Genomic DNA, 17,729 nt, shown 5'->3' on the forward strand with positions numbered 1-17,729 from the left:
TATGGCGAGTGTAGCTGTACAAAACATCGCTGAAATATGGCTTAGCGCTTTAGGAATCTGTAAAGCGCATCAAAAGGAGACTTGATTTATGAAATAATGAGCAGATCTTCCAACTAAAAGCTGAACTATAATAATCAAGGTTCTATTACTAACTGAGTATTCTCTGCTATAGGCTATAGCCTATAGGTAATGTAGGTGCAATGAGTAATGTAAGGGATAGTAATCGTTAGTAGTGAATAAAAGAACCATTTTTAACATATTTAATAACCCATAATATATTTTGAACAAAATACATTTAGATTTTAGTTTGCGAACAATAAATTATATTGCAGTGATGTACAAAAATATAAATCTTATAGATACTTTAGGTTTTACGTAGGTAGGTAGTAGGTGAGTGGGTAGGCTACGTATACTCTACAGTTGATAAAAATATGATGTTTGTTTTTCCTGGTTTTAATTATTTCCATATTTAAACTCGTGGCTTCTTCGGCAGGCTCAAAGTAACAGTCTTGTTCTCCAAATACTGCAGGATTCCATCCTCTCCTCTGAAAAATAATACCAATTTATATATATTTTTTTTAAATAATTTTAGTCATTTTAATCATGACTAACATTCCCCTTTCCCCTCCAACTAAGCGTTAATGAAATATCAAATGAATATCAAACTTACAATTCGCGGCCGATGCCGGATTCTCTGAATCCTCCGAATGGTGTTTGCGGTGTAACAACCTCATAGGTATTTACCCTGAAAAATGCAAAGGTACCTACATAGGAATAAAACTAGGTAGAAACAAAAGATACCTACTTCCATTTCCCCACTATTTTTTTTTTTAATTTTCATGGCTATTTTGAAAAAAAATATTATTTGTTGTTATAGCGGCAACAGATCCATCCACATTCTGTGAAAATTTCCACTCTCTACCTATTACGGTTCACAAGATACAGCCTACTGACAGACGGATGGATGGAAGGAGGGACGGACAGCGGAAGGTTAACAATAGGGTCCCGTTGGCGCCCTTTGGGTTCGGGACCCTAAAAAGATCAGCGAGCAAAAAGCAGTTACCAAACAGATCCAGCACGAATGTGTCTGATGAATGCCAAAGCAGTTCCGACATCGTTAGTGATAACGCCAGCGCCTAGTCCGTAGTTGGAGTCGTTGGCGCGGTCGATCACTTCCTCGAAGGTCTCAAACTTGAGGATGCTCTGTACAGGCCCAAAGATCTAAAAGCAGAAAAATCAAGTTTTGTCTAGACATATTTGGTGATAGAAAAACATACATCATCTACATAAATTTTGTATAACAGGTAGCTATGAATTTTGAGGGATGAGTGGCCTAAATTGTAACATGACAGTGAATATCAGTGCTGTGTTTACCTAAGTGAGTAAAATGACTAACTTTGAAGGTTTCACTTTGATATTTTCGTTTCCTCAGTGCCTCAGAGGGCACACGTCAAACCTTTGTTTTGTGCAAACGCTTTTTACTACGACTCATCATATAATGAGCCGCCTATGGGGACAGCCGGAGGATTCAGGAGGCTGACTATGGCGTGTGGAAGTCCTTTCAAGAGATTTATGTCCAGCAATGGACGTTGATTGCTTGTTGACGACACCAAGCGGCAGGCCTCTTTTTATACGGGGTCTTAGAACATAGCAATCACTGTATCTTACTTCTTCTCTTGCGATTTTCATATTCTCCTTGACGTCAGCGAACACAGTTGGCTGGATGTAGAATCCTTTTGTGCCCAGTCTGTCACCACCAGCGATACATTTCGCACCTTCTTTCTTCCCAGCGTTTATGTAGCCCATGACCTTATTGAACATCTCGGAGTCAATCTGAAAATAACATGAATAGGTACAATAAAGTAAGTATATCTACATAGTTACTTAAAAGGTGACATCCATATTCAATTGAATATCAAAGAAATTCAAATGAATAATTATTCATACTTATAATATACTACTCATACTAGCTGACGCCCGCGACTTCGTCCGCGTGGATTTAGGGTTTTCGAAATCCCGTGGGAACTCTTTGGTTTTCCGGGATAAAAAGTAGCTTATGTGCTAATCCAGGTTATTATCTATCTCCATTCCGAATTTCCGTCAAGTAGTTTTTGCGTGAAGGAGTAACAAACATACACACACACACACACACATACAAACTTTCGCCTTTATAATATTAGTGTGATGTGATTCATACTTATAATATTATAAATGCGAAAGACGTTTGTCTGTCTGTCTGCTAGGGTCTCACGGCCCAACAGTTTAACAGATTTTGATGAAAGGTTAGCTAGCTTACACTCCGGGGACAGACATAGGCTACTTTTTAGCGCGGAAAAATTTTCAAAAACCTAAATCCACGCGGACGAAATCCGGGGCATCATAGCAATTAATATTTTGTAAAAGAAAATATTAGAATATTAATGTATTATAGGTACCTATATCTATTCTGACTGACGTATCAATTATAACTCAAACAGCTGGATCTAGAAATATTTATATTTATTTGTTTATGTACCTGAGGCCCCTGTTGTACGTTTTCCCAGGAGTTGCCAACAGTTCTCTTCTTGGCAATTTCAGCAGCTTTGGCAACGAATTTGTCGTAAATGCCAGACTGTACGTATGTCCTCGTGCCAGCAACACAGCATTGCCCAGCGTTAGCAAAGCATGCTCGGTGAGCAATTTCTGCAGCTTCATCAACTATAACATAGATAATTTTAACTTTTATTTTTATTCCAAAAAAAAAATAACCTCCTGTATCTGCTACATATTGTTTTTTTTTAACCCCCGATACAAAAAGAGGGGTGTTATAAGTTTGACGTGTGTTAATGTGTATCTGTGTATGATTTTAATTTAGTTTTTTTCCTGTGTGAAAGGTGGGCTTGATCGAGAGTGTTCTTAGCTACAACCCAAGAAAATCGGTTTAGCCGTTTGAAAGTTATCAGCTCTTTTCTAGTTACTGTAACCTTCACTTGTCGGGGGTTCACTTTGTTATGGGTTGTGATTTTACTGTCTGAAATAAAATTCATTCATTTGTTTATTTATAATCACGTTTGGTAATTGGTTCATTATTTTAGTAGAGGCGTAGAGAACCACGTGATCAAATGAGAAATGAGGAGATCCAGAATAACTGACATAGCTCAATATAGGCAGTACCTACTATTTTTGTCAGTGTAAGAATTTTGCCACTCTAAGTCGACCTGTTAGATTTATCTGATAACCAGCCATTTTTCATAGTTCGAAGCATTTTTTTTCTTATACGAAAAAAAAAGTTTGTGTACAAAGTATGATAAGATAATTATAATAAATTTCACTCAAGATTCAAGATCTTCATCCTCACAATGGTAATAATATTATTGCCTAGTCAGATATTAAAATTGTAACAGTAACAATAACATACTTGAAAGGTTTGCTCAGGTGGCCTTACACCACGTAAACATAACAAATGTATGATACATTAAAACGATATGCATTACTATATGTGTACTTAGTACGTATAGCACCTATTGAAAGTTTAAAGTGTGTCTATTATGAAGACTGAAGTTAAACCTACCATCTGCATCATTGAAAACAACCAGAGGGCTCTTTCCTCCGAGTTCAAGAGTAACACGTTTGAGATTTACATCTGATGCACCTTTCATGATAATGCGCCCGACCTGAAACATACGAATAGCGCATTGTTTTTAGGATTCCGTACCTCAAAAGGAAAAACGGAACCCTTATAGGATCACTTTGTTGTCTGTCTGTGTCTGTCTGTCCGTCCGTCCGTCCGTCGTGTCTGTCAAGAAAACCTATAGGGTACTTCTCGTTGACCTAGAATCACGAAATTTGGCAGGTAGGTAGGTCTTATAGCACAAGTAAAAGAATAAATCCGAAATCCGTGAATTTGTGGTTACATCATTAAAAAAAATGTGTTTCAATTTTTAAAGTAAGATAACTATATAAAGTGGGAGACCCGTGCTCAGTAGTGAGCTGGCGAAGGGTTGAAAATGATGATGATGATGGTTGGCAGACCAAAAGATTTCTTATAAGGAATGTACCTCAGTAGATCCCGTGAAGGCAATTTTGTCCACTTTTGGATGACTCGTAAGCGCGGCGCCAGCAGTTGGGCCATAACCGGGTACTACGTTGACAACACCGGCGGGGAAACCTGCCTCCTTGACCAGTGCTGCCATTGCAAGAGCTGTCAGAGGAGTCTGTTCTGCAGGCTTGAGAACCAAGGTACAACCTGTTGGTTTAATATTAGAGATAGACCATTAATTGACAGTTAGTATGTGAAAAATCACGCTAAAGTTTTTATGTACCTATACTTTACTTAACAGGGACTTAATATTAAGCAACCAAAGTCCATGAAATTACAGAGGCTCAAAGATTTGTATGTGAATTTTTAAGACCGCGTAACTTTGAAACCGAATATTTTAACAGAAATCTGGAAAGCCACATGCATAGATATTAGTTTCTAGAATATGTCTGCAAAATTTCATGGACTTTGGTAGCTTAATATTCAAATGAAATTGGAACTACGTTTGTATGGAGCGAGTGACGGAGAGACCCCTCTTAAAGTAACATGTAAAAAACTGATGAATTAAATGTGCTTTATGGAATGAATTAGGTTAACTAATATGTATGAAGGAAACATACCAGCAGCAAGAGCAGGTGCGATCTTCCAGACGAACATAGGAATGGGATAATTCCATGGTAGGATTTGGCCACACACTCCTACTGGTTCCTTCAGCGTCATTGTAAGCACCTCGCCATCTGCAATTTCATGTTTTTTTAATCCGGTCAAGTGCGAGTCGGACTCGCATACAAAGGGTTCCTTACCATCGTACAAGGATAGGTACCTAACACTTTTATGTAGAACACTGCAAGTTAATGACGGACTGCGCCATCTATGTAATTTATAAATTAGTTTTTTCGTGAACACATTTAAATGGTTTTTAGTGATGTAACCACAAATTCACTGTTTTCGGATATTTTCCTTTACTTGTGCTATAAGGCCTACTTAAGGCCCACTTCATGATTCTAGATCAACGGGAAGTACCCTATAGACTTGACAGACACGACAGACAGACGGACAGACGGACAGACAGAAAACAAAGTGATCCTATAAGGGTTCCTATTGGATCCTAATAAAATGGTCTTTAGCTCTAGTTACAGCTTAAGTTGTACCAAAGGAAACAGACTATTTGAGTGTGATATAAACCAATTGAAAAATGATCGTGGTCTGACAACCGGGAGACGGACTATTTTACATTGTATTGAAACCAAATCCATTCCGATCTTGTCCCTTTTTTGGCTCGCTAAGGCCGAAACTTTTTGCCAGACCAGACCAGACCTCATTTAGACATCATATCAAATTGATCCAGCCGAAATTTCTTATTTGCAAGCTAAAGCGTTCACCAGTAGGGAGCTTGTCATAATAAAATAATCTTTTTTTTGAAAGAGATACGCACCAGCTGGAATAGTATTTCCAAGAATTTTGTCAGCTTTTCCGGCATAATATCTGAGAATTTGCGCAGACCACATTGCTTCGCCAGTCGCATGGGCGATAGGTTTGCCATTGTCCAGGGTTTCTAGCTCCCCAAGATATTTGGCGTCCCTCTCCATGAGGTCTGCCAACTTGAGCAGAAGCCTGCCTCTCTGGGAGGCATCTAGGAGTCGCCATTCGGAGTAGCGGTGGAAAGCTTTCACTGCTGCTTCTACAGCTATGTCAATGTCAGCCTAGTCAATAAAAAGTAATTCTTTATTAATTATTTATTATTATTAAAAATAACTAATACGAATACAAAGCGATATTATCATTCCACACTGTGTGTCGGTTTTTACTGCCTAGGAGTCTGCATTGAATTTATTACAATAGCTTTAGCAGCCATGAGTATCTACCTAATCACGTAGTGTATAATCACAGATGTACCTTATATATACCTATTGATAACAATATTTATTTTTCCTTTTTATTTCTTTGTTTATATACTTAGACTGCCACAGCGCTTCCCACTACGCCAGGTAGTGGGAAGTGCAGCTGTGGTCTTCCGTCTTATTAGTGAGAGATATCGGGTTCGATTCCCGGCAGGGGTTTGATAATTTCTAAATTTTTGGGTTTGGTCTAGTGGGAGGCTTCGGCCGTGGCTAGTACGTGGCTACTGGCAAAGCCGTACCGCCAAACGATTTAGCGTTCCGGTACTATGCCGTGTAGAAACCAAAGGAGTATGGGTTTAATGAAAAACTGCCATACCCCTTCTAGGGTACCCCGCTTCCGTCTTAGACTGCATCATCACTTACCACCAGGTGAGATTGCAGTCAAGGGCTAACTTGTGTCTGAATAAAAAATGTATACTTGAAGTATGTTTATGAAGGTGTGTGAACGGTGAATTGTGAGTCTTGCTAATCTACACTTGGCCAGCGTGGTGGAGTTCCTTCTCTTTCTGAGAGGAGACCCGTGCTTAGTAGTGGGAGTGGATAGATGAGTTGATTATCAGTTACTTTTCTTGTTTGGTGGCTTTTGATTATGATTTATTTTCTACTATGTACTAATAACTAATACTGTACCTAACTAATATACTTGTTATTTAACGATTCTCCAGTACATGGGCTCACTGCGACTCGTTTGATGTAGTATGCCCACCTAGTGGGGGATCTGCCAACGGTGCCAACTGCGTGTTCCGGTGCGGTCATCATTAGAATACCTTACTAGCAGCCTCCAGCTGTGGACGAGGCGACCGAGGTTGATGGTGACCCTGTTTGAACTAAAAAGTACCTTGTCTCCTTCAGCGACTTGAATGATGACGGTTTCATCTTGAGGGTTGATAGTTGGGAAGGTCTTCTTGCTGACCGCGTCCACCCACTCGTTGTTGATGAACAACTGATGAGTTATCGGAAATAATAATTCATTAATGTCAAAGTCGCAAATAATATTAGGGGTTAAAGTATGAAATTGCCGATTTGTACTGAAAAATATTTTTTTTTTTTAATTTTACATATTTTTTTAATCAAAATAATTACCATTATTATCTATACATTGCTGCCATCTAATAGGAAGCTCATTTATGCCTTTGCGATAGAACTCTGGTGATCTAGATTCGACAAACTGTGTGAAAGCATTTTACACTGCCTCCTGAGAAGAAAACTTTTTATCACGCAGAAAATTGTCCAAATCACGAAAAAAATGGTAGTCCGTTGGAGCAAGGTCTGGCGAATACGGAGGGTGACGAATGGTTACTAATTGCAGTTCCTGTAGAGTTAAAACGGTTTCTCGTGCTGTATGAGGTCTCGCGTTATCATCACACTAATATTATAAAGGCGAAAGTTTGTATGTGTGTGTGAGTGTGTGTGTGTGTGTGTGTGTGTATGTTTGTTACTCCTTCACGCAAAAACTACTGAACGGATTTGGCTGAAAAGAGAATGACCAGCACTCTATGGAGTTTGGGCCACTTACAAATATTTTTGTGTCTCAATGAAAGTTTACATATAATAAAGTTTGATATCCCTACTTTCATATAAAAAAAGAATTTTTAATTTATTCCTCCCAGTTTCTGAGAAAAACAGTTTTATGTAAAAGGTTAGGTTAGGTTTGGTAAGTAGGTTTTATTAGGTAAAGTAAAGTTGGTAGTAGTTTCCACATATCACCAGGACGATTTTAGTGCTGCCTATATGGTGCAAGTACATAGTTATTCCCAATGAATCACTATTTGAAGATGTACAAGGTCCCATTGCATTTACCTATACCTATATTTTTATGATGAAGTTATAGCATATACGGAGCTTAATACGAAGGAAATATAGTTCTCAACTCGACGTACAAGACAACGCGCAACGGTCAACGATATGGGATTAAAATATCTAAATTCGAACCACCCTGAAAACTGCATTCAAAGAGTATGTGAACACTACGACTGCAATTATCGAAATTGACAGAAAGCAAAAACCATAGACCTGCAACTAGCACTTATCGAGTTGATTCGATTCGATCAAGATGGTTTGTAAAAAAATATCGATTTTTTTAAATATTACTATGAAAATAATAGTCTTTAATCGATTATAACTCGACCACCACCGATTTTGATCATCGATTTCGTAAAATAAGATCACTATGGTATGTTTACCGATAAAAATGGAGACTGGATTTCTGTATAGTAACAATTGAAGTACTTTTAAAATGAGGAAAAAATCTCAGGATAGTCAGCACTTTATTTTTTATGCCAAACTGAATTATAAAATAAAACATAAATTATGAAAATAATTATCTTCTGACACAAGCGTGGCCCGTGTATGATCATTCTCCTTTGGAATGGAGATAGATAATATCCTGGATTAGCACATAGGCTACTTTTTATTCCGGAAAATCAAAGAGTTTCCACGGGATTTCAAAAAACCTAAATCCACGCGGGCGAAGTCGCGGGCATCAGCTAGTGGAGCAATAATGGTGAAGATCGATTTATAAGTCGGGGCTGTTTCACTGCTAGTTTCGCTATCATTGTTCGGAGTTCGGCGCAGTAGACATCTGCCGTTATTGCTTGACCAGATCGGAGAAAGCTATAGTGAATAACACCACACCACGCTGAGACCACCATACAGTTACCATTACCTTTTTATTGGTAAGCTTTGCTTTAGGACACTGTTGCGGCGTTTGACCTGGGGTCAGCCATTGCATTTTCCGCTTACGATTATCGTAAAGAATCCATTTTTCATCACATGTCACAATTCGATCCAATTTTCCTTCATTTCTGTATCGATTCAACAAGGCAACGCAAGTTTCAACACGCGTTTCTTTCTGCAGATCAGTCAAATCATGAGGCACCCATTTTTCATATTTTTTTAATTTATTGATTTGACGCAAATGAGTCAATATTGTTGGTAAGGTAACGTTAAACCATGCCGCTAACTCCTGGGTAGTTTGGCTCGGATCGGCTTCCACCATCTCTTTCAAATCATTGTTATTCACCTGTGTGGGTGGTCTTCCACGTGGTTCGTTCTTCAAATCGAAGTTTCCATCACGAAAGCGTTTAAACCAAAATCGCACAGTGCGTTCATTAGCAGTCCCCTCTCCAAACGCAACATTAATATTGCGAGCTGTTTTTGCCGCGTTAGTTCCGCGTCAGAACTCGTATTCAAAAATCACACGAATTTTCAAAGTATCCATCTTTATTGTCGCTGAATAAAAAAACAACTGAAAGTTGATAATCGAATGTTGCACATTTTTTATAAGAAGAACTACATAGGTACCGTATGAAAAGTTTCACTCAAAAATCTCAAAACATGAAGGTTCTATGTCAATTCGAAGTACCTATTACAATAAAACGGCAATTTCATACTTTAACCCCTATTATTTTATTCGATTAGATTTCTACGAACACTTTCGATATTATTTTCTTTTTAACCCCCGACCCATCTCCTATCCTCGACCGATCCTAAACTCATGAACCGATTTAAATTTAGTTTTTTTTTTTGTTTGAAAGGTGGCTTGATCGAGAGTGTTCTTAGCTATAATCCCAGAAAATCGGTTCAGCCGTTTGAAAGCTATCAGCTCTTTTCTAGTTATTACTGTAACCTTCACTTGTCGGGGGTGTTATAAATTTTTAATTTACACTTGTAAATAAGCTTAATTTAACTTATTTTTAATTTTATTTATTGATGAACGGAACCATATAATAAAATTACTTATTAGTTATTATCTATCATATTATTATTAGACTGATAAACTACTCAGTCATTCAAAATTAGTCATGAATCATAATATTATAACTCTCCCCAAGTCTAGCAGATCAATAGAAAAAAAAACATATTTGATTGTTACAAAGTTACGGCATACCTATCTACTTATTATGAACTGTATGGAACTTTCGATATTCTTACGATTCATAATAATCATTTGTTGTTGTCAAGCTGAAATTAAATACCCGATAGGTAGCAATACTACTGTTATCATCACGGATTTTATAATGATGTAGGTACTCGTATCTACTCAACGTTTTAAAATAAACAAGATAAAAATTATGAAAACGTATATAGATACAATGTCAAGGTTTACTACATTTAGACTACACTGATATACTTTAGTGATGTTGGCCGATTTATTCAATTTTTTTTTAAATCATAAAGAAGGCATTTTTTATTATAAATAAATAAATGGGCAACGGCATAGAAATGAAATTCTCAAGAAATTTAAGTGTTAATAAGTAAAAATAATATAATGTAGATAAATATATGGAAAAGTACCTACTGCTGTAAAACAAACGATTCAATCAGACAGACTTATAAGCATGCATCGGCATAAATTCAACAGCGCAATTTTACCTACCATCTTATTTGAAAAGTTTTTTTTTAAATCTGATTTTTAAGGGGCGACCTATATGCCAGCCTCATCATAATAAACTGAACTAAAAAAAAACTACTTAGGTATACCGTATATGTAGTTAAATCTAAAATGATTACAAAACTAAGTACCTTTAACAATTTCAGAGAATCACTAACAAATTCAAATACTTTCACTGTCGAAAATTAGTAGGTAGGTAGAAATAATAATTAAAGTGATTTTTTTCGTATTGTAATGACGAATTTAATTAAATATAAATATTAAGCTAAGTAAGATTTTTAAAAAGTGAAAGATCCTTACCTTGGTATATTTAATATCGACTTTCACCATTGTAAATCAGTTTTTCAATTCAGATCGCACGAGTGTTGTGTTACGCGGTCTCGCTACATGTGGTACCGGCTTTTCAACGAACTAAAATAGCTCTGGAATCATTGATAATAGTTAAGGCTGAAACACACGCACAGTGCACTGCCCTCTGCGGACAATACCGTCTTAAGAGGGCTCTCTCCGTCACTTGTTTCATACAATCGTAGTTCCAATTTCATTTGAATATTAAGCAACCAAAGTCCATGAAATTTTGCAGACATATTCTAGAAACTAATATCTATGTCTGTGGTTTTCCAGATTTCTGTTAAAATATTCGGTTTCAAAGTTACGCGGTCTTAAAAATTTTCATACAAATCTTTGAGCCCCTGTAATTTTAAAACTACACATTTTTAGAAAAATCTAAAACACCACAGACACAGATATTAGTTTCTAGAATATGTCTGCAAAAGTTCATGGACTTTGGTTGCTTAATATTCAAATGAAATTGGAACTACGATTGTATGAAACGTGTGGAAGCGAGTGACGGAGAGAGCCCTGTTAAGGGCCCCCGAGACGATTAATGGCAATTGTCAATTTAACTACGTCATTGACAATTCCAATTGATGTGTCATTGGTGCAGTTTTAATCAGTTTGTCAATGTTTTTGCTCTCAATTCCATTTGGTGTGCAATTGATGCTTGTCTAAGAGATCTATGGTGCGTACCATAACTTTGTTGAGACAGATTTGTCTCTGTTGTATGCATCGTTTTAACTCTAAGGTAATTAAAGTCACGTTACTGTTACCGTTAAACTGCGATCGTCAATAAAATCAAATTGGTGCAGAAGTCAGGATTTGTTGACTTTGGACCCCAATTTTAGTTTTAACCATAGGTTAATTAGGTATTATTATTTATGGATAAGTTTGCTTTAGATTAATGATCAAAGTTTAATGCAACCCATCAGTAACTTTAACCGCCTGTTATGCCTGTCATGCAAGTGAACCTTAGTCATTATACTACTGTGCTATTACATTTCAGCCTCATTGTACGTTATCTTATCCTAAAATCCTATCCTGTCATACAAACACAATAATGTTACTTATGTACTCTGTTACAATCTGAACAGATTGCAAGCTCCTGCAGAATTTGGATTAGCTAAATAATTATTTATTAAAGACACCAACTTACAATCTGTTCAGATTTAACCACTCGATCGGATACTGTGCTAATTATTATTTATTAGTTTAGCATGTGTGTTATGCGATGCAGTTCGAAGTGATTTAATTCGAAAAATAAAAATTGAAAAGTACCTACCACTTAGGATGGTCCCTCGTATGTGCTTGCACTTAGGGTACCTTAGGATACACAAGTATCTAGGGAAAATCAAGGCAATTTAGCACATTACATTCTAGGCACAATCCATTCAAGGCGTAACGGAGTTACTGCTTTTTGTTTCAGATTTCTATCTGACAGACCGATGTGACTGTCTCAGACTAGATGCAATTGAATACTATTGCCTGAGTTTTCTAGCTTCTCTAACAGCCAATCTGTAGGTAGCTCAAGTTTACTGAATAAATTTGCTTTCGTTCTGACGCATGAACCGCCCCTAAGCGTCAATGGAAGCCTAAGCTATAAAAATTGCAAGGCTCGGCTGTTTCACCGCAGCGATAGCTCAGAAGACAGTAGCTAACCGGCGTCCAGATTTCAGACAAAGGCGGTGAGTTCCGGTTTTATGCTGACTCGACGCGTTCTTTTGCATTGTGGGGAGTATATACACACACAATTCGACACACTATTTATTTTTATTATTATTTTTATTTACAATGAGTAACGGTCACAAAATCACATTTTTGCGTGTTTTACCCTTCTTTTTAACGAAAATCGAATCGGCTGGCAAGAGTTGGAAATAAAAACATACTCTGGTTTTTGCAGGAGCGTTTTTTTGTGATGTTTGGATGACTTATGTGTTCTTTTTCGTCGACTTTTAGACTCATCATTCACTATTATCAGTTGTTTGCGAAATACGAATAACTATATTTTACTCTCTTTTTTCTTGAGTAATGGATCCAAATTGCGATCTCTAGAAAATCAATTTCTGTACCATCAGCAACACTATTGAGCGTATTGTGTGCACAGAGCTTAACAACACAATGTGAAACACAACTCACCAATTTAATATTTTATGACACTGACATAAGGTCTTAATTTGTATGAATATAATTTCAAGAGCAATTGGATGCATTACACCAACATACTCAATAATGTTTGTTTAGACTTTAGTAGCTAGGTAGGTACGTATATACTTACTTTATTTTCTGCCATACAATGATCTTTCTGTATGCCTGAACAGTGACCATTGCAGGTCTGATAAGCATACCCACTTATTTCATGGAAGTGCACAATATGCGATCTACGAGTAGTTATTTTATACATATACCTAATGTTTACCCGATAAGTACTGGTCGGGCACATAAATATTATCTACTCATGTGGTTCGAGTGAAATAATAATTCTACCTATCCAGCAGGTAGATTTCTGAGTGAAAAATCATTGTTTGGGGCCAATTTTTTTAAAATTTATAACCGACTTCTAAAAGGGAGGTGGTTCTCAATTAGGCCCGTTTTTTTTAATGTATGTGGGTACACCGGTTTTTTTGAGGTTTCTGGACCGATTTGCAAATTTTTTTTTTTTTAGCATTGTACGTTGATGGTAGGTACGAGTAACAATAATGATTGAATCGATATGTCAGAAACCTTCCCGCAAGTTCCAACAATAACTCGACAAAGGAATTGAATGAATAATGCGCGAACGTATAACTACCTAGGTACCTAGATACCGATTAGAGAGATAGACAAACATAAGATTTTAAACCTATTGAACAAATTGTTTTAATTGATGTTCTCAGTGCCGCGACTCTTGGGGGTGTTGAACTCCATTTGAAATTAGACATACGAGTAGTATAATCTACTCCAACGACGAGGAGATCCAGTGGGATAAAAATAGAATAGCTCCTTGTATCAGCTTTACTAGACGAGATGAACGCGTTTGCTACATAAATAAGTTATTATAATAAGTTGATTTGGTATTCAAGTCAGTGAGCGCAGAGCGACGAAGCAATTTGCAATGCTCATTTGTACTACCATACCCATAGCACAGCCCATAGTCAGCCCACTGCTTACCGAAGTATTTTTATCGGGGTATTTTTGTTATAAATAATATAATATAGGTATACCACTAGATGATCTGCGTGGATTTAGGGTTTTAAAATCTCGTGAAACTCTTCAAATGTCACTTTCTAGGTCATACGACCGACAGTTCTTTCGAACTTTGTATGTTTTTCAAAATCGACAACATGCTGTAGTCCATACAAGTAGAAATAAAAATTTAACATCAAATTCACTCATTACACGCGCTGCATTATACTGGTTCGAAATGTCCTTCCTACCGAGAAGAATCAACAAGAAACTCGGCGATTGCTCTTAACATTTCTATCAGCTTCTTTTGAACTAGGCAATGCCAGGGAGTTCATCGCTTGAATAAAGACTTTTTAAAAATCCCGCGTGAACTCTTTAATTTTCCGGAGTAACAAGTAGATAATAGGTATGTGTTAATTCAAGGTATGAGCTTCATTCCCAGTCAAATCGGATCGGTACACAAAGGAGTAACAGATTAGGATATTAGGGATTGGGATAAGGATTAGGAAGAGAAAAGATCCGCCACCGGTTATAAACTTATTACTTATATTATTTTTTAACTAAGGTTCTCGTTTTGCTTCCAGGTTTAGACCCCGCTCGTCCTCTGGTGTCGATGTACGGCTCTCGTCTGTTTCGCCTGGGAAGAGATGACGCTTACATTGTCCAAGTCATCCATACGAATGCTGGCTTTCTTGGAGAGAGTGGCTTGATAGGACATGCGGACTTTTGCGTCAACGGTGGAAGACTACAACCAGGCTGTAGGGGGCATCCGATGCGTGAGTAGTAAATGAGAAAAGAAATCACCATCACCACTATTCAGCGGTAGCTGAACAGCGAGAAACCACGAACGTTTGCATCCTTATGTGCTATGGTTTTGAAAACGCTCTTCCGACATCCGAAAAGTTGAAGGAGGTACATTATTTATCATATGCACACATATTATACGATTACCCATTTTTTGAGGTAACTTGATAGTGCTAATAAGTATACCTACTTTGCTTTGCTTTGAAAGTCGATAGCTGAATGCTTAGTTCAATGGAGCAGTAATGATGATCTATCTATCTATACTATAATTATATAAAAATCTCCTGGATTCCGCATATCAATTATGTAAGCAGACGCCTTTTCGCTGCTGTCGGCTCCCTTAAAAGATGGAAGAATCTCCTCCCAATCAAAACAAAAATATCCTTGGCTGAATCTCTGCTCTTACCCATTCTTGATTATGCCGATAGCAGCTATACGGATTTGAATGAGGAGTTACTAAACAAGCTGGAACGGTTGCAAAATCTTTGCATTCGATTTATCTTTGGCTTGAGAAAATTTGACCATGTCAGCGAATACCGTTCTCGTCTCAAGTGGTTGCCAATTAGACGGCGACGAAATTTCCACGTCCTCATTCTACTATTTTCTATTCTCTATGAGCCTCACACTCCTCCCTACCTTAAAGATCGCTTCACTTTCCTCGGTGCTGCTGATCGCCACATGAAGTTGCGCTCTTGCTCGGATAACAAGCTCCAAACCCCAAGAAATTACACAAAATTCTACGGGAGGTCCTTTACGGTATATTCAGTACAACTGTGGAATGGCCTCCCCGAGAATATTCGGAGTTCGAAATCCCTGCCCATTTTTAAAAATCGTTTAAAAGAATTTTACTTATCTATGCCATAATAGTTTAAATATTGTTTTTATTTTTTATATTATATGTATCCCTTTTATATTGTCATATATATATATATATATATATATATATATAATATAAAAATATATATATATATATATATATATATATATATATATATATATATATATATATATTTATATATTATATATATATACTTTTTATGTTTATTAGTATATATATAAATCTTTTAAAAAAATTCCTTGCGACTTGGTACTATCCAACCTCCTTCCTAGAACTTCTCCTTTCAGCAAAGGTTGCCTGGTAGAGATTGCTCCAAGCAATAAGGCCGCCTTTGCACACAATTGTTTTTTTTTTTTTTTTTTTTTTTTTTTTTTTTTTTTTTTTTTTTCTGTTTTCTTCTTACTGTGTTGTTATCCTTTACATGTGTTTTTGTGTGCAATAAAGAGTTTCTATCTATCTTTCTATCTATAATATTATAAAGAGGAAACCTTTGTATTTTTGTATTTTTGTATGTTTCTATTGAATAGGCTCAAAAACTACTGGACCGATTTCAAAATTTCTTTTACCATTACTTAGAGGGATTCTTCCGAATCCGTATAGGCTATATTTTATCCCGGAAAATAGATAGGATTTTTCGTGGTAGTGAAAATTGTGGAGTAAGGCGTCGAAAAAACTGCCGTACGTTAACGATTCTCGCGAACGCTGCCTAAATGGTTAGAGATGTATGGTTGACTTCTATAGTTGTAGAACTCAATAATGCCTACAAAAAAGTCCGCGATAGTATAAACCAAACATTTATATTTTAGCCATTATAACCACTTTTCCATAGAATAAAAATAAATGTCCACCCCTGCGAAGCCGGGGCGGGTCGCTAGTATACTAATAAATAAAATTGGAGTGACTGTCTGTTTGAACGGGCTAATCTTCGAAATGGCTGAACCTATTTTGACGGGACTTTCACGGGAAGTAGAGGATTAACTAAGGAGTAACATAGGCTACTTTTTTAACCGACTTTAAAAATGGAGCAGTTGTGTTTTTCTACCTATGCACTGATATCTCCGAGATTTCTGAACCGATTTGCGTATTTTTTTTTAATCGATAGAGGAACTTTCGACATTGTTCCATAAAAAATTTGGATTCCAACTCCTGAATCCTGATGCTGCAGGGGATCTGACCAATCCACGCGGGCGAAGCTGCGGGCATCATCTAGTTATTAATATAGAAACGTTCCTACAATAGAAGCTACTAGAATTTAAAATACTTATGGTTATTTCAGTTCTGCATGTCATTGTCATTATCTTCTACGAGTGGGTTCTTATCTATTCGCGTGTGTTATTATTTATTATTTGTTCTATAGGAAGATAAATTAACTGTCCTATCATTATCACAAGTAGATGTTTACATAATATAAGATTCGCGAAACACATTTTGTGTATTTGACTGTACATTTAAACGTCTGTATTTTACTGCCGGTCGAGAGTTAATCCAAAAATATTTCAAGATATATTAAATGTACAGAAATCGTCCAGTTACAGTTTTATTATAAGTATAGATTATTTATTACTAACATAATTTTTAGGGTTCCGCGCCTCAAAAGAAAAAACGGAACTGTCTGTCTGTCTGTAAAGAAACCTATAGGGTAATTCCCGTTGTCCTAGAATCATGAAATTTGGCAGGTAGGTAGGTAGGTCTTATAGCACATAATATACAGGAATAAATCTGAAGACCGCGAATTTGTGGTTACATCTTATAAAAAAAATTAAAATGTATTTCAATTTTCAAAGTAAGATAACTATACCAAGTGGGGTATGATATGAAAGCGCTTTACCTGTAAATTCTAAAACAGATTTTTATTTAATTTTATGCATAATAGTTTTTGATTTATCGTGCAAAATGTTGGAAAAAATAGCCGAGTACGGAACCCTCAGTGCGCGAGTCTGACTCGCACTTGAGCGGTTTTTTACTATTATTCTCTACTAGCCGATGCCCGCGGCTTCGCCCGCGTGGATTTAGGTTTTTGAAATCCCGTGAGAACTCTTTGATTTTCCGGGATAAAAAGTAGCCTATGTGCTAATCCAGGATACTATCTATCTCCATTCTGAATTTCAGCCAAATCCGTCCAGTAGTTTTTGCGTGAAGGAGTAACAAACATACACACACACACAAGTAACAAACATACACACACACACACACACACACACACACACACACACACACATACAAACTTTCGCTTTTATAATATTAGTGTGATTATTTATGATAATATTTTTTACTATA

The 17,729-nt window shown here is 36.7% G+C and overlaps 2 protein-coding genes across 3 annotated transcripts in view; one reads left to right on the plus strand and one right to left on the minus strand.

The window, feature by feature from the left end:
- The window catches only part of LOC123869511 (phospholipase A1), a 41,018-nt gene that overhangs the window by 20,613 nt on the left and 2,676 nt on the right, over positions 1-17,729 (plus strand). For both annotated transcript variants that reach the window (XM_045912490.1, XM_045912489.1), the window contains exon 6: positions 14,395-14,586. In XM_045912490.1, coding sequence (XP_045768446.1) covers positions 14,395-14,586 — 192 coding nt within the window. The remainder of the gene's footprint in view (positions 1-14,394; positions 14,587-17,729) is intronic.
- Positions 461-10,753, minus strand: LOC123869502 (aldehyde dehydrogenase X, mitochondrial-like). Its single transcript, XM_045912480.1, has 11 exons — positions 10,613-10,753; positions 6,758-6,862; positions 5,454-5,721; positions 4,639-4,755; positions 4,038-4,225; positions 3,551-3,653; positions 2,516-2,697; positions 1,669-1,833; positions 1,064-1,221; positions 671-745; positions 461-545 (listed from the first exon to the last, which is right to left on the minus strand). Exons 1-11 carry the CDS (start codon positions 10,640-10,642, stop codon positions 470-472), a joined length of 1,467 nt encoding a protein of 488 aa, XP_045768436.1. The 5' UTR covers positions 10,643-10,753; the 3' UTR covers positions 461-469.

The sequence above is a fragment of the Maniola jurtina genome, chromosome 11 (genome assembly GCF_905333055.1).
Source record: "Maniola jurtina chromosome 11, ilManJurt1.1, whole genome shotgun sequence".
NCBI classification, from domain to species: Eukaryota; Metazoa; Arthropoda; class Insecta; order Lepidoptera; family Nymphalidae; genus Maniola; species Maniola jurtina.

Excerpts from the sequence above, each read along its gene's own strand:
- LOC123869502 (XM_045912480.1), bottom strand. The coding sequence starts at position 10,642 with ATGGTGAAAGTCGATATTAAATATACCAAG. Across the intron at positions 4,226-4,638 it reads CGCACCTGCTCTTGCTGCTG|GTTGTACCTTGGTTCTCAAG; the intron begins GTATGTTTCCTT and ends TTAAACCAACAG. Across the intron at positions 1,222-1,668 it reads TGAAAATCGCAAGAGAAGAA|ATCTTTGGGCCTGTACAGAG; the intron begins GTAAGATACAGT and ends TTCTGCTTTTAG.